This window comes from Podarcis raffonei, chromosome 3, assembly GCF_027172205.1.
Source record: "Podarcis raffonei isolate rPodRaf1 chromosome 3, rPodRaf1.pri, whole genome shotgun sequence".
Lineage (NCBI taxonomy): Eukaryota > Metazoa > Chordata > Lepidosauria > Squamata > Lacertidae > Podarcis > Podarcis raffonei.
The window spans coordinates 6060954-6086816 of NC_070604.1; the positions used below are offsets into that span (position 1 = coordinate 6060954).

Below are 25863 nucleotides of genomic sequence, written 5' to 3' on the forward strand. Positions count from 1 at the left end.
TTATAGTTTTAAATTTGATGTGCCTATGCTGTTGTGTTCTAAGTAGCAGCCTTTTATCAAACAGTGGCCCAGGGTAGGTGTATTTATCATATTACACAGCCCAAACCCCTTCTATGAAGTCAGGATGTATAATAAAGATAGCAGCAAGAGGTCTGTGGTTATAGGGCACATTCTTAGATGTGGCCAGATATATACATACTAATAGTGAACCAGTTCTCCAGAAGTAGCCAGAACACCACCATCTATGCACAAGAGGGGAGGGAGATTTTTATCACCCCAAATTTCTGCAGAATGGCCAAAAAATCCTAGACAGAGAAGGACAAAATAAGGACTGAGCATGCTCCCTGGGCCTGGAGCACTGAGTGTCTGGGTGAGGAAAGAGAATGGAATGGAGTGTAATGGAGAAGAGCGGCATGGCTGGCCAAAATTCAGAACAAGGGCATGCCATGTAATGCAACATTTTGATGCAGATCCAACTTTTATCACGTAAAGCCAAAATGTGTTTAAGTGATGTTGGGCCAACAACTTCTGAAAACAAGAATTTGGTAAGGATCTACTTCACAGGTCATCCACTGGCCATCCCTGGTTGGGCTAAATCTGTAGGTGGAACCTACGTCTGGTAGCTAGCTGATTCGTTCTTGCAGCTTCATGATTTAAATGTGAATTCCACCCCCCCCTTTTCCCCTTTTATTTTGTGCAAAGAAGCAGGAACTCTTGGTTCTATAAACAGCCATGGTAAGGAGCAAAGTGTCAATCCGCAAGATAAATTACCCTTGCATTTTTGCTCTGCCAGCCTATACCTCAAGCAGAAGGTGGTATAAATAATTCATTGCCATTTTAAAAGCTTGAATTACTCAGTACAACGTGACTGGCTTTTTCTATTCTTTATACTACAATCTGCGATGCTACAGGATTTTGGCAGGGTGGAGGAAAAGTGTCAGTTTCACTTCTTTGAATAAGAAGGTGTTAACTACATAAAAATGGAGGTTTTAAAACATTAATGTGCAGCTGCTATTTTGGGGAGAAAATAGATTGTGTTCCTTTGAAGTAGGAGGAGGGGTTTTTGCCTGATGGGTCATGTATGGTCTTGTGAAATGTTCAGATAGCTGTGGAGGCGGGGGATTGAACCAGAAGCAAATACTGAATTAGATTAAATTACCAGTTTGTCTTTTTGCCTTTCTCCGTGGATCAGAAACCCACTTCTTCCATTGCCCTCTGGGCACATGACCTTGCAGACACCAACTCTACTGAGACCGCCTCCTTCTTGCGGCAACCATCCTCCACTGGAGTCATCTCGGGTCATAACCACAGCTTTGACTCTCACAATATAGCTGTCACTGAAACAGACAACAAGAACAAGAGACCGTTAGATCAGGCAGTGCAGTTCACAAGTATTAGCATCCACTTATCAGAAATCAGCCAGCTTCTGCAGATGAAGCCACTAACAGTGCTCTCTGATATAATGGAGAGATACCAGGACCCTCTCAAGCTCCAATAAGCCAAAGTGGTTGATTCATACACATGAAGGGAAGTTCTTACTCTGTGAAGGAGAAATGAAACTCAACATCCCAAAATCTCAAATATTTTGGTTTTGAATAATCAAGAGTTTGTTTTCAGAAATTGGTGTGTGCAGTGAAAGTGTTCCATCTTCATGTTTCATTCTGAAACATTATTTTTAATCTTATACATACATTTTGGAGGTAATAATGTATTGCCCACAAAAGCTCGTGCCACAAAAATAAGCCTGTGTTTCAACAGTCTTGTGGCAGCTTAGGCAGATGTGAACTTTTTGGGTTAAGAATCAACTGGTGGCAATTGGAAATATGTAATTAATTTGAGGGGATTATGAAGGAACAATTTGACTAGAGGCTGAGCTGGAGCAACAAGAAGCCTTGTGCCATAAATTCTAGGGTCACCATAGGTTCCAAGTGCATCCATTCACTAGTCTGCCTCCCTTTTCCCCCTGACTGGATTACTGCGCCCAGTGGCGTCACCACTCAGCGGTCGTAAAAGACAACTGAACTTTGGAACATGGAATATACGGACTTTGTTGGATAACACAAATAATGAGCATCCTGAATGCAGAACTGCCATCATTGCAAGAGAGTTGCAACACATTGATATTGCAGCACTTCAAGAAACTCGAAGAGCAGGAGAGGGACAACTGAAGGAAGAAAAAGGAGGCTACACAGTCTTCTAGAAAGAGAACGTTGAATACATGGAGTAGGCTTTGCTATCAAAAACAATCTTGTGAAGCTCCTGTCAGAAGTCCCTACAGGCATTAATGAGCGACTTTCAACCCTTCAAATAAAACTCGCCAAAAACCAGAAGGCCACTATTCTAAGAGCTTATGCACCAACACTGGATGCCAATGGAGACATTTTTTACTCTCAGCTGGATACCATCCTATCAGAGATTCCGAAGGAGGATAAAATTATCCTCCTGGGTGATTTTAATGCAAGAATTGGGTGAGGTTTCGAAAAGAAGGAATTGGCAACAGCAACCAGAACAAAGTCTTACTTTTGACTGTATGTGCAGTGAACAACCTTGTTATTGCCAAAATACTCTTTCAACAAAAGAATAAATTTAGAACATCATGGAGGCATCCTCAGTTGAACCACTGGGACCTCTTAAACTATGTTATTGTCCGTGCTAAAGACCGTCATGATGTGCTCCCTACCAGAGCTATGACAAGTGCCAACAACTGCTGGACAGATCACAGATTAAGATGTTCCATGATGGCTATCAAGATTTTACCTCAATGCAGGGTTCAGAAGGAAACCAAGGCACAAAATGAACCCTCAATCCCTTCAAGATCCTATTAAGCGAGACTGCTTCCAAACGACTCTTCAGGACCATCTGCTTTCAGAATTCCGTGAAAACATCAAGGAACACTGGATCAAGCTAAAAACATCCATTACTGCAACCTGTGAACAAACTATTGGATACCAAACCAAGAAACACCAGGACAGGTTTGATGAGAATGACAGTGAGATGGAATGCATTATTGACAAGAAAAGGAAGGCCTTTCAGATCTGGCAAAGAGAAATAAACTGTACCACTATGAAGAAAACCTAAGCCAACGCTAAGGCTGAGGTTCAAAGAAGAACCAGAGAACCAAAGAACACCTGGTAGATAAAAAAAGCTCAAGAGATCCAGCACTTAGCAAACACTCATGATGCATAGAATTTCTTTAAAGCCACAAAGACCATCTATGGGCCAATAAAACATGGCATATACCCCCTACGCTCAACCAATGGTACCACACTTCTAAAAGAAAAAGAAACTATTGCACTGCGCTGGAAAGAACATTACCAGCATCTCCTTAACCACAACTCCCCCGTAGCTGCTGAGGTCCTCTCACAAATTCCGCAAAAACAAATTAGAGATGAGCTTGCAGTACCTCCAAATCTGGGAGAGTTGTGTACAGCTATTAACCAAATTAAAAACTACAAAGCCAGCGGACCTGTTGGGATACCTGCCGAAGTCTTCAAAGTGGACGGAACTGAACTTACACAACAAATTCACAAGCTCATGGAAAAAAATCTGGAAGAGAGAGGAGATCCTAGCAGACTTTAGGGGTGCCAAAATCATCAATCTCTTTTTTAAAAGGTGATAGAACAGATTGTGGAAATTATCGAGGCATCTCTTTATTAGATGCGGCCAGCAAAACTCTTGCAAGGATCTTAGCAAACCGTCCTCTAACAATATCCAAGACTACCCTTCCTGGATCCCAAAATGGTTTCTGACCTTCTAGGGGGACAGTGGGCATGATATTCACCATTCACCAGCTTCAAGAAAAATGCAGAGCGCAAAACCAACCCCTGTATATGGTGTTTATTGACCTGACTAAGGCCTTCAACACTGTAAATTGTAGTGTCCTGTGGACCGTCCTTCTGAAAATTGGCTGCCCAGATAAATTTATGAACATCCTTTGACTCCTCCATGACAATATAACAGTAACCATTCACAGTGGGATCAGGCGTTAAACAGGGTTGTGTTATTGCGCCAGCTCTATTATTTTCATTGCCATGATCCTACACTTTGTCGAAGGGAAACTCCCCACTGGAGTAGAAATCATATATCGAACAGATGGAATCTGAGTAGGCTGAAAGTAGAGAGTATGGCTACCATAATTTCTGTCATAGAGCTTCAGTATACTGATGACAACGTAGTGTGTGCTCACTCAGGTTAACCTACAAACCATCCTATATTTTTGCAGAAGCTTACAAAAAGCTTGGCCTATTGCTCAATATCCAAAAAATGAAAGTGCTGCACCAACAAGCACAAAACAACCCCTCTGTAGCGCCACAAATCCAACTCCATTGTGTAATTAATTTATAATGAATGATTTTAGAGTGTTGCTTGTGTTGTACTTTTGTATTGTTTTATTGTTGTTAGCCGCCCTGAGCCCAGCTTCGGCTGGGGAGGGCGGGATATAAATAAAATTTATTATTATTATTATTATTATTAATGTTGGGAAATGTTGGTCACTTCTCCTACCTGGACAGTTATCTCTCCACAAGGGCTGGCATTGATGCCGAAATCCAGCATCGTCTGAGCTCTGTGAGTGCAGCTTTCTCCCAATTGAACTGCAGTGTGTTTGAGGACTGGGACATTTGTAGAGAAACCGAAATGCTTGTTTACAAAGCTATTGTACTACCAACCTTACTGTATGCTTGTGAAACACAGACCACTTATAAATGCCATCTCCACTTCCTTGAAAGATTCCATCAATGGTGACTGAAAATTTTTGCACATCACTTGGGAAGACAGGCAAACTAATACCACTGTACTGGGAAAAGCAAAGATCACCAGTGCTGAAGCCATAATTCTTCAACATCAACTTCGTTGGACTGGTCATGTTGTTCAGATGCCTGATTATCGTCTTCCAAAGCAACTACCCTATTCCGAACTTAAAACTGGAAAGCGTAATGCTGGTGGTCAACAAAAGAGGTTTAAAGACTCTCTCAAGGCAAATCTAAAAAAATGTGTTCTTCAAATACAATTGCAACTGTGTTTGGCTAATCATCAAGCACAGCCTTGCTCATATAAATATCCATCCTGTCCCCTACTTGTGTGTGGAAGAAAGGAATACAGACATGAATAGTAATGATAACTCCTTAATTCATGAGGTGAGAAGAAAATGGTAGGTTCCATTTTCACCAGCTCCAGGTGGATTTCCCCTCTCATCGCAAGCTATTTGGTTATCAGTTACCCAGAAGGAGGCCAGAAGAAGAGCAGATGCAGGCAAGACCACCTCAGAACCCACCCCAGGGTTGCTCAACCATCAACTCCCCTGCTGGAAGGAGCCTGATGACGTATTATTATTATTATTATTATTATTATTATTATTACCGCCATGACTTTTCCCCTGACTGGGACTCAAGCCAACTTACAGGTAAAAAGAAGAACAGCTAAAAACATAGGGAAATAACCATTAAAAACAATTAAACATTGGTTGAAATTATAGATAGATAGATAGACAGATAGATAGATAGATAGATAGATAGATAGATAGATAGATGATAGATAGATAGATAGATAGATGATAGATAGATAGATAGATAGATATAGATAGATGGATGGATGGATAGATAGATTAGATAGATAGATAGATAGATAGATGATAGATAGATAGATAGATAGATAGATAGATGATAGATAGATAGATAGATAGATGATAGATAGATAGATAGATAGATAGATGATAGATAGATAGATTAGATAGATAGATAGATAGATAGATAGATGATAGATAGATAGATGATACTGATGAATCAAGAAATAGAATGGAAAATTAAACAAATGAGACAAAAGACTTTTGAATCTGCAGATAAATGTGGTAAGTTATTGGCTTGGCAAATAAAGAAGAGACAAAAACTCAACACGGTAACAAACTTAGAAGTGGAAGGAAAGAATATATGTAACCCAGTGGAAATTAGGAACTGTTTTCAGAGCTACTTTAGACAACTGTATACACAAGGGCCGCAGAAAGAAATGGACATACAACAATTCCTCGAGAAAAATGGGCTGAAAAAGATTACGCAGGAAAGTAAGACAATTTTGAACCAGGAGATATCAGCACAGGAAATAGAAGATGCCATTCAAAGCATGACGTTGGGCAAATCACCTGGACCTGATGGACTGACTTCCAAATACTATAAGGTTTTGAAGGAAGGGTTGATACAACCTTTGAAGGAAGTCTGCAACGAGATCATGGAGGGGAGGAAGGCACCCGATACGTGGAGGGAGGCCTATATTACACTTATACCAAAGACAGAGACTGAAAAGACCCAACTTAAGAACTACCGACCCATCTCGCTATTAAATGTGGATTACAAAATCTTTGCTGATATTTTAGCAAAGAGATTGAAAAGAGTTTTGATGGAGGAGATTCATGGGGACCAAGCGGGCTTTCTCCCGAAAAGGCATTTGTCGGACAACGTAAGGAATATAATTGACATTTTGGAGAAGCTGGAAGTGAATATAAATACCAAGGCTGTTTTGATATTTGTGGACGCTGAGAAAGCCTTCGACAATATATCTTGGAGTTTCATGTTGAAGAACCTCCGGGGGATGGGGGTAGGCCAAGGGTTTGAAAATGGTATAGGTGCAATATATTCTGAACAGAAAGCAAAATTAATTGTAAATAATGTGGTTACAGAAGAGTTCAAGATTGAAAAAGGGACACGTCAGGGGTGTCCTATCTCCCCACTACTTTTTATATCGGTCCTGGAGGTTTTGCTTAATATGATTAGGAGGGACCAGTTGGTTAAAGGGATTCAGGTCGGAGCTAAACAATACAAACTGAGAGCATTTGCAGATGACCTAGTACTAACACTACAAGAGCCAGAAGCTAGCACGAAAAGAGTTTTGGAAATAATTCAAGAGTTTGGTCAAATGGCAGGATTTAAATTGAATAAGTTAAAGACTAAGGTATTGGAGAAAAATTTAACACAGGTTGAAAAAGAAAGGTTTCAGAATGAGACGGGGTTGACTGTGGTTAAAAAAGTGAAATATTTGGGTATAAATATGACAGCTAAGAATGTGAACTTATTTAAAGACAATTATGAAAAAACTTGGACAGAGGTGAAAAAAGATTTGGAGATTTGGTCAAACTTGAAGCTTTCCTTGTTAGGTCGAATCGCAGTCATAAAAATGAATGTATTGCCAAGAATGTTGTTCTTGTTTCAAGCATTACAAATAATGGATAAAATGGACTGTTTCAAGAAGTGGCAGAAAGACATATCTAAATTTGTCTGGCAGGGCAAGAAGCCCAGAATAAAATTTAAGATATTAACGGATTCAAAGGAAAGAGGGGGGTTTGCCCTGCCAGACTTTAAACTGTACTATGAAGCGGCAGCTTTCTGCTGGCTAAAAGATTGGCTGCTTCTTGAAAACACAGACATTTTGGACTTGGAAGGTTTTAACAATATTTTTGGGTGGCATGCATATTTGTGGTATGACAAGGTTAAAGCACATAAAAGTTTTAAAAACCATATTGTCAGAAAGGCACTATTAAATGTCTGGGTCAGATATAAAGATTTGCTGGAAAACAAAACCCCAAGGTGGTTGTCGCCAATGGAAGCTAAGGCAGTTAAAAAGTTAAATATGGAGTCGAAGTGGCCAAGATATTGGGAAATTTTAGAAAAGGAAGGGGACAAACTGAGATTGCAGAGTTTTGAAAAATTAAAAGAGAAGGTGAGAGATTGGTTGCATTATCACCAAATAAATGAAGTGTTTAAATTGGACAGTAAAGTTGGCTTCCAGGTGGAAAAATCAAAATTGGAGACTGAATTGTTAGAATCCAGTACTAAGAATTTGTCAAAAATGTATAATTTGCTGCTGAAATGGAATACACAAGATGAAACGGTTAAATCAACTATGATTAAATGGGCTCAGGACATTGGTCATAATATTTTGTTTGCTGACTGGGAAAAGTTGTGGACTACCGGGATGAAATTTACGGCATGTAATGCCTTAAGAGAAAATATTATGAAAATGATCTATAGGTGGTACATAACCCCAGTCAAGCTTGCAAAGATTTACCATTTGCCTGATAATAAATGTTGGAAATGTAAAGAAAAGGAAGGTACATTCTTTCACCTTTGGTGGACGTGCCCGAAGATTAAGGCATTCTGGGAAATGATTTATAATGAACTCAAAAAGGTATTTAAATATACCTTCCCTAAGAAACCAGAGGCCTTTCTCTTGGGTATTGTCGGCCAAGGGGTGTTAAAGACGGATATAACTTTCTTTATGTATGCTACAACAGCAGCTAGAATACTCATTGCAAAGTACTGGAAGACACAAGATCTACCCACACTGGAAGAATGGCAGATGAAGGTGATTGACTACATGGGCCTGGCAGAAATGACGAGCAGAATCCGAAACCAGGGAAGAGAAGCGGCGGAAGAAGAATGGAAAAAGTTTAAGGACTATCTAAAGAAATACTACAAAATTACTGAAAGTTAGAATGATGTTGGACTGGAAAGTAAATGGTTACTATTAGCAATGGTTAAGACAAGGAGAATAAGGATAGCTTAAATTTAATGTAAAAAAAAAAGGGAAGATTTGCTGAGTAATTGACTAGAATCTGGAATACAGAAAAGGGAGGCATGAGGAAGTCGAGGAAGAAAGGTTTAAGAAATTAGGATATGAAATGGTACTTGTTTTTTCTGTTTTGTTTTTGTTATTGTTTGTTTATGTATTTGCTGTTGTTATGTATTGTTTGTGTGATTATAAAAACTGCTTAATAAAAATATTTTAAAAAAAAAGGGGAAAAAAAGATAGATAGATAGATAGATAGATAGATAGAAAGACAGTTATACAGCTCATCAATTAAAACCATATAATCACAACAAAAACAGCATGGAACCAACCCTTTCATTAAATGCAGTCAGTTCCACAAAGCCTACTGGAACAAGGTCTTCGCCTGCTGGCGAAACAATGAGGGAGCCAGTCTAGCTTCTCCAGGGAGGGAGCAGCCACCAAGAAGGCCCTTTCCCACATTCAAACTAAACTTGCCCGTGAGGCTGGCGGGTCTGAGAGAAGGGCCTCCGTCAAAGATCTCAAAACCGAGGCAGGTTTGTATGAGGGAATATGGTCTTTCAGATACTGCTGCCATTGTTTAAAATACCGTACTACTACTTCTTTTTTTAAAAAGATAATATAAGCTGGCTTGGAAGGATTTGTATCTGGAAAGCTGTGGTGTAAATTACTGTAATAAGTAAATTAAAAATTAAAACTTGAACATATCCTGTATTCCAAACGTTCAAATGCAGCATTTTTCTTTCTTTTAGAGGTTCTCTCTCTCTGCCTCTCTTCCCTCAATTCAAACATCAATTTTACCAAACACACTATTTTCCACATTCTTTAAAAAGATGGATTTCAACTTAAATATCACATGATTGCCACTTTGAGGACAATTCTGCCTCAACAGCACTAAACAAATTAGTCATTAGCTTTGATCCTGTTCACTTACTGTTTCCTTTATATATTCAAGAATAAACGGATTCAACAAGGGAACCCAAATCTGTCATGTCCTGAATTAATAACCCCTTCCCCAAAATCCAAATTGTTTCCAAAATATACAGTAGACAACCATACTAAGCCTGAACACTCAAAGCTTGCCTGTGAACCCTTTTCTAACCGTGTACAAGACTGAAGCTCCCATCCCACCCCCAAAATACAAAATATTCTGAAAACTAAATGTGATACCGAGCTGCCTCACGCAACACTGACACAACAATATTTCCTGGTTAGACAGCCTTGTGGCACATCTCTGGGAGAAGAAAAGCCTGAGGAACAAACCCTCTGAGAGACTGAAAGGATGAGACCAAGAGTGGGTCCAACGTTCAAGAAGGTGGTTGGATCCTGCATGTGCTGCAGAGGGCAGCGAGGAGTCGATGGGGCTCATCAACCTGAGAAGGTAGCCTGTCTAAGAAGAAGGAAAACTCTGATCCTAAACCTTTGCTGCCTTGCGGAACATCTTTGGGAGAAGAAAAAACCAAGGAGTAAACCATACAGAAATCCAGAGTGGAGTCTCTAAGATGGTTGGATGGCTCCATGTACACCTCCTTCCGGCAACTCCCGCAGCCCAGTTGCTACTAAATGTATTACTTTGCTTTCATTTGGGCACCCCAGGGCCTCCATACACACTGCCCAGGTTTGCGCACCAGAGAGGTCACTTTCTTGCGGCTAATGCAGCAGAAACAACACAGGAGGCAATAGTTACGTGTTACTGGTCTCTGCAGCCGCAGCAGTCACTGTTATTCTCACCCCTGGAGGTGCACTCCATTGTCTTGAGACAGATCTGTGCCAACAACAGATAGCCAAGCCATAAAGGTGTTCCAGGACACATAATCATTTGCTACCCAGCCCTTTTGAGGATACTTTTCTAACATTTCCTCAGGGCAGAAGGGGGAAAATGTAGTTGCTGCTTCATGGTATCAAGGACACCAGAAAGAGACGGTAAACCACTCATGAAACTATTTTCGACACCAGTTTAAATTTATACAGTGGTACCTTTGGATGCGAACGGGATCCGTTCCGGAGCCCCATTTGCATCCAGAAGCGAACACAACCTGCGCCCGTGCGTCTGTGGATTGCAATTCGCCGCTTCTGCACATGACATCATTTTGAGCGTCTGCGCATGCGGCGAAACCTGGAAGTAACGCGCTCCGTTAATTCCAGGCTGCCGCAGCGCGCAACCCGAAAATACCGTATTTTTCGCTCTATAAGACGCACCCGACCATAAGACGCACCTAGTTTTAGAGGAGAACAAGAAAAAAAAAATTCTCTCCCTCTCTGTGCAGCGCCCCTTCAGCGAAGTGGAGTCCTTTCCATTTCTCCTTTTCATTTTCATTTCATCAGAGGCTTCACATTGCTTTTGCTGAAGCCAGGGAGCCTGCACTCACTCCATAAGATGCACACACATTTCCCCTCACTTTTTAGGAGGGGAAAACTGTGCTTTATAGAGCGAAAAATACGGTACTTATCCTGAAGCTACTTCAACCCGAGGTATGACTGTACTCTATTGTATGGCCACTGTACCTTCTCTCTCAAAATTAACACAAGAAGAAACGGCCTTTCCCCCCAGAATAAAAACATAATTTGAACTCTTCAAGACAAAACTCACACAATAAATGTACCACCATTTCCCCAGACCGCCAACAGAAGGATCTGGTGGAAACAAGAGATTGCCATATGCAGTAATATGTCATTCCGTAAGATGCAGGACACGACGGCTGTATCATGGCAGGATTCAGCCTGGTGCTATACTGAAGTGAAAGTGCCCCTGCCCAGCAATAGCTCCACAGATACTTTCCTGTATCCACTTTCCATAGCAGAACCACCAAGGTCACAGATGCCCTTGAATGTGTCCCATGTAATGTGTAACCTGTAAGCCCAACAACTCAAGTCCATTCTTGCAGCAGAGTTTCATCTGTGCAGTCTGCTCTTACTTGTGTTAATTGGCTGATTTAGCTACTTTAGCTCAACTGATATCTATGGTGGTGGAAGCTTAGGGAAAATGCAGGTCTCTGGACTCCTGAGCTACCTGGAAACCTGCCAGCCCTTTCTTTCCATCGCAGTATCCCAAGGATTGCATTCATCCCACCCAGAACGAGACTCATCAATTCATCCAATACTGAGGTGGGTAGCCCCACACCAATTAGCAGGAAAAGCAAAATGGAGACTCCCACATACAAGGTTTTCTTCAGCATAGCTGGGCAGTATACCATACAGAAGCGAAATATATTGGAGGCTTTTGGGGGGGGGGGTGAGATGCCAATCATATGCCCTACACGCCAGCATCCAGCAAGCCTTTGTACAGCGGTGCCTCGCAAGATGAAAAGAATCCGTTCCGCGAGTCTCTTCGTCCTGCGGTTTTTTCGTCTTGCGAAGCAAGCCCATTAGCGGCTTAGCGCTATTAGCGGCTTAGCGGATCAGCTGTTAAGCGGCTTAGTGATCAGCTGTTAAGCGGCTTAGTGGATCAGCTCTTAAGCGGCTTAGCGGATCAGCTGATAAGCGGCTTAGCAGCTTGGGAAAAAGGGGGGGGGGAGGAAAAAAGCCCTGCAGGAACTCGCAAGACATTTTCGTCTTGCGAAGCAAGCCCATAGGAAATTCGTTTTGCGAAGCACCTCCAAAACGGAAAACCCTTTCGTCTAGCGGGTTTTCCGTCTTGCAAGGCATTCGTCTTGCGGGGCACCACTGTACTGTTTCCGTGCGCTGCTCTGGTTCGCCAGAAGCGGCTTAGTCATGCTGGCCACATGACCCGGACAAACTGTCTGCAGACAAACGCCGGCTCCCTCAGCCACTAAAGCGAGATGAGCGCCGCAACCCCAGAGTCGTCTGCGACTGGACTTAACTCTCAGGGGTCGTTTACCTTTTTATATTTCGTCTGCTATTCGCTGAAACAGATTCAATCTAACAACAGTACCTTTTCAATTTATTTATTTTTAAGTCTGCACTGCAGAATCATCTTGCTTTGACTTAAAATACAACTACAGTACTTGCAGTTTATCTCCAGGGGTGCTTAAAATCTAAAAATACTTTCTGGACTGTATTCTTTAAGTGTTCCTTGGCAAACATAGGACTTGGGTCAAGAAGCAGAACATATGCGTTTAATTATCTGCTGTCTCTAAATGTGTAGCACTAACAGCGCTCCAACACTCCCCCCCCCCCAATTCTCTTTCTATTTCATTTAGAAAGCAGCAAGAACAAGAGGCACAAATTTGGTTACTCAAATATAGCTCAAAACACAGTAACTGTCAGCTTTCTTGCTTTAACATAAACAACTAATTTCCTTCCAAAATGCGTTTTGTACAATAATTATACTTATTAATATTTACTATTTATGTAGTGCTTTTAAGTAGTTCAAAATACTTACGCAATAATCCTTACCACAGGGGGCGACAAGGTTTACCTCGCCTGGGCCGGTTCACTCCAGCGGAGGTCTCCCGGTTGGCCAGATTGCGCGGGCATGTAAACGCGTGCCCACGATTCCCAGTGTCTGTACAGACATGATTTTTGGCGTCTCTGCAGACGCAATTTCCGGCGCCGCAGAAGTGAGTCCCCACACCACGCCGGTTTAGCGCAGCGCGCAGGGACTCGCTAAGTGGACAGTTCGGTTCAGGGTTGGCTTGTGGGCCAGTTAATAATAATAATAATAATAATAATAATAATAATAATAATAATAATAATAATTTATTATTTATACCCCGCCCATCTGGCTGGGTTTCCCCAGCCACTCTGGGCGGCTTCCAACAGAATATTAAAATACAGTAATATATTAAACATTAAAAGCTTCCCTAAACAGGGCTGCCTTCAGATGTCTTCTAAAAGTTAGGTAGTTATTTTTCTGGTGGAAGGGCATTCCACAGGGCGGGTGCCACTACCGAGAAGGCCCTCTGCCTGGTTCCCTGTAACTTGGCTTCTCGTAGTGAGGGAACTGCCAGAAGGCACTCAGTGTTGGACCTCAGTGTCCGGACAGAACGATGGAGGTGGAGACGCTCCTTCAGGTATACTAGTTAACAATCCCCGTGGGCCGCTTGTGGCCCATGGGCCTTAGGTTGCCTACCCCTGCCTTACAACTTACAGTTTATAATAATAATAATAATAATAATAATAATAATAATAATAATAATAATTTTTATTTATATCCTGCCCTCCCCAGCCGAAGTCGGGCTCAGGGCAGCTAACAACAATAAAACAATACAAAAGTACAACACAAACAACACTCTAAAATCATTCATTATAAAATTAATTAAATTCAAGCCACTGGCCACCATTGGGCCAGAGCTCCGCGAAGATTGCCGAGGGAGGGAGTCAGGCTGTGCCCTGGCCAAAGGCCTGGCGGAACAGCTCTGTCTTGCAGGCCCTGCGGAAAGATGTCAAGTCCCGCAGGGCCCTAGTCTCTTGTGACAGAGCGTTCCACCAGGTCGGAGCCACAGCCGAGAAAGCCCTGGCTCTAGTTGAGGCCAGCCTAACTTCTCTGTGGCCTGGGACCTTCAAGATGTTTTTATTTGAAGACCGTAAGTTTCTCTGTGGGGCATACCAGGAGAGGCGGTCCCGTAGGTACGAGGGTCCTAGGCCGTATAGGGCTTTAAAGGTTAAAACCAGCACCTTAAACCTGATCCTGTACTCCACCGGGAGCCAGTGCAGTTGATATAGCACCGGATGAATGTGATCTCGCAGCGAAGACCCCGTAAGGAGTCTCGCTGCAGCATTCTGCACCCGCTGGAGTTTCTGGGTCAGTCTTAAGGGCAGCCCCACGTAGAGCGAGTCATCTGGGTCATGTGGCCAGTATGACTAAGCTGCTTCTGGCGAACCAGAGCAGCGCATGGAAACACCGTTTACCTTCCCGCCGGAGCGGTACCTATTTATCTACTTGCACTTGACGTGCTTTAGAACTGCTAGGTTGGCAGGAGCAGGGACTGAGCAACGGGAGCTCACCCCATCGCGGGGATTCGAACCGCTGACCTTCTGATCGGCAAGTCCTAGGCTCTGTGGTTTAACCCACAGCGCCACCTGCATCCCAGTGTTGTATTACCTTGATTAAAATTATGGTAAAAGGGGAGAGGGAAGTCCCAACCTGTTAAATCATCTGCTCCCTGCCTAAAGTTTAAAGGAGTGGCTAAACTGACACAGGAAAAGCAGTAGCTGTGCTAACTTGCATTAGGCACAGTGTGAAAACATTTTGAGTGCCACCTCCTCCCATTAGCCTTAACGCTTTAAAACAGGAGAATTGTAGCACCATAACAGATGTAACACTTGAAGCAGACTTACTGTGGCATAAACTTCCAAGGAGGAGAGAGCCCACTTCATCATATGCATGGAAGTAGTAAGCAGGTAAACAACCAGGTGTAGAGAAAACGTATGTAAATGCACTCCCCATCTCATGCCAAAGTACCTTAATATGGCTGAAAGAGTATTTAAGAAGGAAAAGGAAATCAAAGTAAACAAGAACAGCAGTGTGTGTGTGTGTGTGTGTGTGTGTGTGTGTGTACACAACCCCTGCAGCACCTCGGTCAGCCTCAAATAAAGCTGTCTTTACTTTTCGCTAGAAAGCCATACTTCCCAACAATTATAAACAGTTGAGCCAAAAGACCATTAAAATCCAATGACTATTCTATGCAAAGTCCAGTTCTATACAGAATGACCACAGTGACTTTTTGCAACAGCAGTAATAGAAAATACTTGAATTTTGTAGTGGGAGCGAACACTTTTGATTTCACTTGAGTTCTGAATGGGGATGGGCGTGTTAGAAACCAAGCATCATATGGGAGGCTGGGGGACAGCCCTTCTCTCAGATCCTTTGATAGCATTCTGCTCTGTTCAGCTAAGATTATGTGGTAGGCTGATCTGCTTGCAGATTTCTCAGATTGGGAATAGCAAGAAATCACTATATTTAAAAGCATAATTCCATCCTGTACCCATCAGAAGGGACCATGGATCCCCAAACTGCAAATTATTAAAGTGTTTGGGTGTGATGGAAAGGGGATTTTTGCTATGAAGTTAGAAGCAAGTCTCTGGCCTTCAACAGACCAAGCTGGGGAGCTGAAACTCTTCCAAACTTCAATATTTCTTCTTTACACTTTTAATTTAAAGTGTTGGCCAATACAAGAAATAACTTGGAAAAACCTAAATTGCTTCTCTCTTAGATGGGTTTCATTTCATAGTTAACACCTCCCTTCCCCGTCACCACTCCAAAGAGACAAATGCACTAAAGAAATAAGCAAAGCAACTTTGAATTCACTGGCAAAACAGAGACAAACTGCATAAAAATGAACAATTACCCCTCTCAGGTAATTGATTTCAGAACCTGTTTATTTTTACAAGCAAGGGGGGAATTAAAATGAGCAAACTTTTCTATGCCCAAGCATTTGACTTATAATTCTTCAATAATTCTATAATTAGAGATGCATTAAATTACTTTGCACTGATGTGGCTGCTTACAGAACCAAGGATGCATGTAACCCACATGTTCTTACACTTTGCGCTATGACCAAACTGAGTTCTTTGGATCACAAACACCCTTATTTCTCTCCAGAATCTTCAAGCACAGAACAAACCATTTGGCACAGCAAAAAGCTTTAAGAATAGAGTGCTCCTAATGACTCCACAATTTACAATGGAATAATCATCTGGCTCTAAAGCATCCATTCAGCAAAAGAACATTATAGTGTCAGAGGTCAAAGGTGGAGGTTGTTAAATGGGAACAGACAAAAGGAAAGGGCGGAATCCAATAAAGAGGCAAATTAATGGCTGAAACACCATTCAGAATCTGCACTAACTCCATTCAGCTTCACATTCTGCATTTGCATTCACATGAGGTCATGGTAAAAAGGAATAAACCAGATTGATCCAATTACTTGGAAAGAGCAAATTTCATTGGCTGCCTGGTAGGTGTTTTTTGTTTTCGGAAAAAACAGAGCATTATTTGAAGGCTAGCATTCTCTAAAAACAGAATTGAACTCTAATCTCAAATCTACTGGAGGAATCATTTAACTACAGCAGTTCCTCAGATCTTTTACCTAGGGCTGCCATATTTTGAAGAGCAAAAAAAGAGGACGCATTTGCCGACTTCTACTTTTAACTACGGGTCGCTATGGCGACTCTCATTTTAAACACCCCTACTATACGTAGGCTATAGAAGCTGTAGTATATATTGCTAGCAGCAATGTTCTTAACTTTCAACAAACGCCCTTCAGATGGCCATGCGTGTCACCACAGTTTGAAGTTAAGCTGGCCCGGCTTTCTCTGGATCTATTTGCTGAGTCTCTGCCTGAAACTCTTCTTCAAAACACTCACGGGAATCACAGCTTTTCTAAGGCAGGTGATCACACAAAGTTCTTTTCTTTGCAGATCAAGAACCTATCAATACATTATGCAGATTAAAGCAGCAAATTCCTGAATCGTGCTACTTCTGGTGGGTATGACATATCTGTCAGATCTGAGTGTGCTCCTGCACAGACAGAATTCCCTGCATAACTAGGAAACCAGAGGTGGAAAAAGGTTTAGTGCAGCTTTCTTTGTGGCAAGCTACTGCATATGCAGTCCTAGGCTATCATCACATTCTGTGCGATGTGTAGAATGGCTGCAAGTTTAGCACAGTACAAGTTTTAGTGGTGACCAGTAAATTTTAACACCCACTTAATTTGCATGGAAACTAAATGACTAGCAGCAACTGCCCCCCAGCCAAGAAACCCCAAAACTCAAACACCAAATTATTCTGGCTGGCAAGATGCTACCTGCTCAGCTGCTATCCAAGTGGTCTACTCTTGGTGATGAATACAGCCTACATTTGAGACTCTGTAAACACAAGCCAACATTGGGAAATTGAAATGGTTTACTTTTAAACACTGTGGGTAAGTCTCCTAACACCATAGAAGAATATCTGCTCCTACTTACAGCAGGCTATAAGGGCTGCAGGTCCTTGTATGATAAATACCATTAAATCCTTTTGGAAAGTATACATTAGTCTGCATTGCTTGCACACAGAGAAAGCAATGCATCACTTTTACCAGAATCACATAAGCAGAATTCCTAGGCTAAAGCATTTTGTTACAATATCAACAAAGGACAAGAACGCTGGCTCAAAAGACAAGTATCAAAAGATCACATTCCTAGTTTTTTTTAATAAACAAAAATGCTTTTCGTTCAAAGATTTACCTCTTCTAGAATATTTAAAGCTTAGATGCCTGGAGGAAGACAGGTCCACTAATAGACACACCTCTGGTATTGCCTTGGTCATGTTTCTGGAAGTGGAAGTGGAAGATGTGGACCAGCAAAAACTCTTCTCTCTATTTATTGGAGGGTTGGTCTGAGATCTGGAATCAATGACATCATAGCTTTCGAAGTTAACCAATGAAATTTATTTTATCCCAGATGGGCCAATGGTAGGGAGTTCAATTCTAGGATACCACCCGTGGGATAAAACAAACCTATTAATAGAAGCATGAGATTGTTGACGTGTAGACCAGTGAATGGGAGGAGTTCCCTTGTTGTTACGATGAGGCAGTTTTCCTCCCAGAAAAAAAGTATTGTGCAATCTGCCGTGCTTTTCCTTGCATGAAACTCCGAAGAATGGGATGCCAATTAGCTTTTTTGCTTGGGATAGGCAAAAGGATTTCTATCCCAGGAGAAAGCATGTATCCAGGAATCATTGGGAGATGCTATCACTTTGATTGCATTCTGCTGCCCTATCAGTTGATCTTGGGCAAGAGTTATCAGGGGACATGGTGTCCTGTTCTTTTAGATGTGGAGCTACTGGAGTGCTTCTATGCATTCCTGGCAGAAAAGACACAAAAGGTAATTGCTGCTCAGCGCAATGAAACCTTCTTGTGATGTCCCTCTGGGTCCCATTTCACAGCTTCATTTTCAGCCATCGGGAAGTTGCAGGAGTGTTGTTTTCCAGACATAACTCAAGGAGATACTATCTCAACAAGCTCTTAAAAAGCCTGGACCCCCAAAGACATTTCAAGGTCATATCTTCCCTTACATCTGGTTGAAATTGCCACAGCATTCTTCTAGGATACTTTCTCTGCAAAAGTTTAGGCTGCAAGTGGCCAGAAGTGCAGAATAGAGTGGGCTGAGCAAAAAGTCTATGCCTCCCTGCAGAGTTGCCAAAGCAGGGTGCCTTTTTGGGGGTGGCTTTTGTTGGTGATGGTTGATGTTTCAGCCTTATGAAGATCTGTTTTCAGATCCACATTATAACCAGCTGGTGAGTGAGACAAGTTACATACAAAAAGCAAGATTAGCAGAACACTCAAAATGTGGAGAAGCCTCACACAAGTGGATGAGAAAGTCCAAGGTTTATGTGATGGAGATTCTTGATAGCAAGAAAAAAGGCATTGTGCAACCTGTCATGCTTTCTTCACATCCTTGTCGATTTGCCTTGTTTACTATTCATATTTCACATTCTCTTTGAAAGTGTGTTTCTTTGGGGTTCATTGTTTGATCGGGGGCAGACTATTGTGGTACTTTGGCTAGATTCTTTGGATTAGATCTGTGCATGCTGGTCTGATCCTGACAGCTTGAGACCGTGCGTGGGGAAGGGAGAACTTAATGATTACTGATCACAGTATTGAAAATCACAAGAGAATTGCAGGCTGAAAAGTGACATGAATTCCTTAGGTGAAAAGGTAAATCTCTGAACCAAGTTTTCGAGCGAAACATCACATTTAACATTTCAACAAAAGGCATTTGGGAATGAGCTACATTTTCTGATTTACATCAAACATTTATTTCTCTTCTTTTTGCCTCCTTTGTTCCTCTCCCTGCCCAACTTTCTGTCCTATGGGTCATAAACTCTGTTCTTCAAAATAAAATAAAATGAATGCGGGATGGAGGTGAGTGAGGACAAGAAAGATTGAAAGCAACACTGAAAACAATATAATCCAACTCAGGATATTTCATCCACCTCGCCTTTTGTTATCCCACAAGTACACAAGCGGCAGCCCCCAGACTGACTCCAAGGATAGACCCACATAGTAGTCCAAGTGGGAGGTTACACAGGGCAGGGGAGGCAACTTTCTGTCTTCCAAGATCCAGGAACCGCTCACTCACAAGTTTCTTTCCCTGATGTCCGGAGAATGAGCATGTAATAAACTGTGAAAATACATATACACATATCCTCTCCTGCCTTTCCTCCTCCTCCTCTTCTTCTTCTTTGCCAATTGGTGAACACTTTCTTTTACTCCAGCAGACTTTTGCTTCATGCAGCAAGTAATTTTTTTAAGTGTTTGTTTTTAAGTGATGGCTCCTGTTTCTTTTAGATAATTGTAGATTTCAAATACTGTAAGATGCGCAGAGTGTGGGGTACAATTATTTTTAATAAAATAACTAGATGTCATATTGAGAGGGTGAACACACAGAAGGGGGAATTTTAATGAATTGATAATTCTTCTACAATTGCACCCACGGCTGAAAACGGTCCTCAGAGAATTATTATTATTATTATTTTAAAAAAGACATACAGATGATGTATGTCATTTTTAAAAATCAAGATAACCTTGTCGTTAGACAACTACTATTCTTCCTGTTTCTTCTAAAACTCCCCAGACAAGTCTCCCTGTAGATAGCATGGTCACATGTGCTATGGCTACAGTTCATTAATACAAGTATTGCTTGCCGAACCGTGTGTCAAAGCATTTGTCCTTCTAGGCTGTGATGCCTTATGATTAACATTTTTGGTTATTGTGTTTTCTTTGCTGTTGTTATGTTTGCATTTTGTTGTTGTTGTCAAATTAATACAAAAGGGAAAGCATTCATTCAATAATGTTTCTCTATCAAAATTCACTTCTGTCTTTTGGCAAAATATTCCACAGATACAGAAATGATAGGAAGATGGGCTCTGTTGGAAGATGAGCTTTTGCTGGTAAAGCCTGCTTAAAGTTTTGGAGGGGCTTTGAAGGGGACCTAGGGACAACTGGGACATGGTGGTGCTGTGCTCTAACCACTAAGCCTAGGGCTTGCCGATCAGAAGGTCGGCGGTTCAAATCCCCGCAACGGGGTGAGCTCCCGTTGCTCAGTCCCAGCTCCTGCCAACCTAGCAGTTCGAAAGCACATCAAAGTGCAAATAGATAAATAGGCACCGCTCCGACGGGAAGGTAAACGGTGTTTCCGTGCGCTGCTCTGGTTTCGCCAGAAGCGGCTTAGTCATGCTGGCCACAGTCATGCAGATAAACTGTCTGCAGACAAACGTTGGCTCCCTCGGCCAGTAAAGTGAGATGAGCGCCGCAACCCCAGAGTCGTCTGCGACTGGACTTTACTGTCAGGGGTTCTTTACCTTTAGGGACCATTAGCTTAAGCTGTGATGCTAAGCACATTTATCAGCAAAACTGGCCCGACCCCTAGGCTTTGTTATGCTTTACAGGCATAGCTATAAATAGAACAATTGGATTACTGGATCTGCAAGCCGCACCACCAGGCCACTGGCAAAATGTAAGTGTCCCCACAGACTTCCATAAATGTACCTCTACCTGTGGTTGAATTTGTCTTTTTTTCATCCCTGGTTTGTTTTGTTTTTTTAATGCTGCATAAAGCAAATACAGACAAAAATCAATAGCAATACAGCATTTTGTGAAGCATAAAAGAAATTGTCCATTTTGAATTTGGTGAGAGGGAAATCCTCCCCAGAGCAAGAGCCCTCTGTTATTACTGCATATACCGTTGGTTAAAGTCTAATTTATCACAACTCAAATCAGCTATGATAGATACACTCACCTTTCAAGGAATGTTAGTCACCTGCCAGCTCATATAGATAAGAGCCGCAGTCCCCAATGATATGCTTTGCCATTCAAAATCCAGTTCCCTTTTTGTCCTGTCACTCAGTTCATGAAAAGGTAGCCTTCACCCCCTCCCAAACTCCACATTTCAGTCCAAAGGGGTCATGTAAGCACAAGTTACTCTCCTCAGTGAAACATCTTAAATGTCAGCCATTAAAATGTGCCTTCTTTCCACAACAGACCACTGCAGAATTTACAGACTTGTTTTTAAAAAGGGAGACTAGAAACCAGGGAAAGAGGAAAAATCCGGCTACCTGAGCCCAGGCACACACAGCATCTAAAAGAGGAAGAAACGTACCTGCCGACAGATGCCATTTCCTCTACATTTTATAACCCCGCGTGCAGTTTTTACCATTATTGCCACAATAAACCATACGATAAAATGGATTGCCTTGCTGACTCGAGTACCAGTTGGTTAGTAGAAAAGTAGCTCCCCCACCCTTGCATGATTCAGTCTCCTTGACAAATATACTGCATTGTACTAGATGAGTCATCCGAGGACTATTCTGCATTTTATAGGCCAGTTGCGTAGTGCCTCATGTTTCAGCATTCCCACAGTGAATTAAACCAAAAACTGACCAAACACTTCCACCTTTACTCTTCCACCTTCTCCGTTGGTGTTGTTTTAAAAACCAACAGCAGCATCCTGCTATTACCATTTATATCCTGCGCCCTGAACCAACTGAATGTCGCAGCACTGCTTCCAGTGCAATGAGGTTAAAAGCTGCAACACAAACATTTTACTCAAGGACCGCGAAGGATGCTAGGGGCTGGTGCTACTCCGATTTGGTGCAATGTACATCTGGGGGAGTGGACCGCACCTGCACAAAACAGTGACCAGCCCAGTCAAACACATGCCACAGAGCCATGCGAGGCAGCCCACGCATCTCTGAGAAGTTAGCAAGAGCCTTGCACTGTGGCTTATGGACGGAATCGGTTAAAAATAGCTTCCCCTGATAAAAGAGCATCTGTCCTTAAAATGCACTGAAATATTCATCACAATGTCATTGTAATAAATACTTAATTCCATTCTATATTTTTATTTTCTTCCTCCCATTCGTGATTTCGTGTTGGGACCAATATGTAGTTCCATAATGACCATCTGGCTGATCACTTGGGGCTTACAGGGGTCAGCAAACTTTTTCAGCAGGACCTGGCCGGTCCACCTTCCCTCAGACCTTGTGGGGGGGGGCAGAATATATTCTGAAAATAAAAATAAAAATGAACGAATTCCTATGCCCCACAAGTAACCTAGAGGTGCATTTTAAATGAAAGCACACATTCTACTCATGTAAAAACACGCTGATTCCTGGACCATCCGTGGGCCGGATTTAGAAGGCGATTGGGCCAGATCCGGCCCCTGGGCCTTAGTTTGCTTACCCATGTCATAAGACATGTCCTTCATAGGGAAGCATCAATTGCCAAGGTCCAACAAACATTGTATTGGAGAACTGGCATGGGGAGAAGGGGGCGTTTAACCCCTTCTGCACTCACCAATTCTTTTAAAACCCCTTTGCTCCCAGAGGTTGAGCATATTTCTGGTTTTGGAGCTCAACTGATTTAAACATGGCGGGGAGGGGGAGAGGTAGAGGGGGGAAGTTGTGGGGATATTAGTTCTACCGCACAAGTGCTCTCCTGCATTTGCACACTTGCATTTCCAAGTGCAAGGGCTACCAAGGCTGGGGCCAGCAAACCACAACTGAAGCTCCCCTATAAGCAAGTAAAAATTGGGTGTTAGCGCAAAACTTCCTACAAAAGAGAAGGGTGCGGAGGAACAGGACAAGCCTCTCCCTAAGAGAAGGGGAGGCTACATAACAATCAGAGAGCAGGAGCAGGTGGACCCCCCCCCCCCAATTCCACATGTTGGGACCAGCCACTGGAATCGCCTGGAGGGACAGTGAAGAGGTATGTAGAGAAGAGTGTGGAACTAGAATTCTCTAGATTTTGACAGCCGAGAGAAGCCTGAAACAAGGCAGATAGTTCTGCAGGCTTATGTAAATATAGCTATGCATCACAACCACCCAGTTTTGATCAATCCTGTATTAACTGTGCAGCCTACAGATGACAGAGCTCAGTAGCAGAAGTGGTTTGCGAAGAGGACGGGAGGCGTTGATGAAAGGGATAAGTGAGTCAGATCAAAAGGAGCACAGAGTGCTCTTTTTAAAATTAAAAAGCAGCATTTATCTAAATATTCAGAGTATGTTAAAGGCTTTAGTCACAACTAAGTTATCAAATAATATAGAAGAAGGCTGGAAGAGATCCAGCCTTGCTGTTTCCAATAGGCGAAGGACTCTATTGAAGAAACATGCACAAAAATGCTACTATTTTTAAATATAGCTGGCTTTGAAGCTCTAATTGCTTTTAATTCACTTGGATTTTTCAAGGCGAGAAAGGGGAAAATTATGAAGTACCTTTGAAACAGTTTCAAGAGCACAGTGTGACACACGCACACACAAACGGCAAGGTATTTTAAAGATTTCGTTTTCATTCAAGATAGCAGAAATGGAAAGGTATCTGATGTTTATTTAAAAGCGTGCTTCCTTCCCTAAGAGAGATTAAAAACACCATAACATGCCTGTTTATCATCCTGAGGCAAGCAGGGGGTGTACTTGAAAACAAACCAAAGACAAGCTTTTCACACTCTGGTTTGCTTCCAGACAGATCTGTTTACTGAACATTCATCCTGATATGTCTGCACATCGGCTGTTTCTTGGGCATTCGTTCCAATTTTCTTGGAAGGGAGGTTACACAATGTTACACCAAGGAATTCTCACCCCACACTTTCCAGTGCATTTTCCTGTCACTTTCCTAACTGCAAGAAGTAAAGTTGTTTGGGGGGCGGGGGGAGAAACAGGTTTGTTGTGCAAAAGCACCAAATCCACTTTAATTTTACAACCTGAATTTGCCAGTATGTTATTGAATTCCCTCCTCCCCAAAAAAGCCCCAGTGACAATATGAAAGCTGCCTCTGTTTCAAAAGAGGCGAAAGGAAAGGAAAATCTTCCACAGATCCATGATGGGCAGAAGAATCCAATGGGTAAAAGGAGGCAAGATGCCCATGCGTTGCCCCACCAGAATGGAATACGTGGAGTCTTCAGGCATATATTATATGATTTAATTGACATAAAGCAAGTGGTGTCCACACTTTTTTCAAAGAGGGCCGGATTTGATGAAGTGAAGGGCCGTGAGGGCCGACCAAACTTCTTGACCTTCTTTTAGGATTGAAGTAGTTGAGGGTTTTTTAGGGTTTTATCCCAGGAAATAAACTGCCACAGGGGCCGGATTAAACCGACAAGCGGGCTGGATTAGGCCCCCGAAACACACTCTGGCCATGCCTGCAGTAGAGGAACTACAGTGGTGCCTCGCAAGACGAAAATAATCCGTTCCGCGAGTGTCTTCGTCTAGCGGTTTTTTCGTCTTGCGAAGCAACCCTATTAGCGGCTAAGCGGATTTGCGCTATTAGCGGTTTAGCGGCTTAGCGGCTATTAAAGGCTTAGCGGCTTAAAGGCTATTAGCAGCTTAGAAAAAGGGGGGGGAGCGAAAAAAATCACAAGACTCGCAAGATGTTTTCGTCTTGCGAAGCAAGCCCATAGGGAAAATCGTCTTGCGAAGCAACTCAAAAATGGAAAACCCTTTCGTCTAGCGGGTTTTTCGTCTTGCGAGGCATTCGTATTGCGGGGCACCACTGTACTAAGTTGGAACAATGAGGAGGAACTGGTTTGGTTTTGTGTTGTTGTGCATTTCATAACATACAGTAGAAGTTTAGTTTCCTGAAGCCCTTAGGTGGTCTTCATCCTTCATAAAACAATTATTTAACCCAGGATGGCCAGGGTGCTTGTTGTATACAGTCCCCTGAAGGAATTTCTGGCAGCTCCTGAAGCTTCCCAACAATGATCTTAAGACAAGAGAAAATTTAAAAATGCCCGAAACAGCCCCCGAAACGGACTCTGGACATGCCTGGTGCAAGGGATGTGAACCAACAACAGCTTAAGCCATCATTGTTGGCAAAACTTGCCATGATTTCCCAACAGACACCTCAAACCAAAAAGCCAAGCCACCCGTGTTGTCCTGCATGTAATATTGACACAGCCATGTTTGGATCGTATCTTGACTTAAGGAGAGATAAGGACAAACTGGTTTTCTCCCCCCTTCACAATGCACAGGAAGTATCTAATTAACCATATCTTCCCATCTGAACGGGAAAACTATGGCTACCAGCTTTGGGATCTTAAACTAACTTTAAACGGATCAAAAGAGGGAGAAAGGCATGATAGAATCATAAAATTGTAGAGTTGGGAGGTACCTGAGAGTCATCTAGGCCAGGCTTGCTCAACCTCAGCCCTCCAGATGTTTTGCGACTACAATTCCCATCATCCCTGACCACTGGTCCTGCTAGCTAGGGATCATGGGAGTTGTAGGCCAAAAGCACCTGGAGAGCAGAGGCTGAGGAAGCCTGATCTAGCCTAACTGCCTGCAATGCAGTAATCTCAACACACAGCCCCCTATCCAACTTAAAACCAGACCCAACCTTGCTTAAGCTTTGCAAATGTGCTAGCAGTTCTAGGAGG

General features: G+C 42.4%; 1 protein-coding gene across 4 annotated transcripts in view; it reads right to left on the reverse strand.

Annotated features, from left to right (window-relative positions):
- SPRED2 (sprouty related EVH1 domain containing 2) overlaps positions 1 to 25863 on the reverse strand; it is an 81983-nt gene that overhangs the window by 18295 nt on the left and 37825 nt on the right. For 2 of the 4 annotated variants that reach the window (XM_053380440.1, XM_053380438.1), the window contains exon 2: positions 1160 to 1337. In XM_053380440.1, coding sequence (XP_053236415.1) covers positions 1160 to 1337 — 178 coding nt within the window. Of the gene's footprint in view, positions 1 to 1159; positions 1338 to 17679; positions 17838 to 21594; positions 21692 to 25863 lie in introns of those variants that run through there. The other 2 variants (XM_053380441.1, XM_053380439.1) reach the window with 2 other exon arrangements.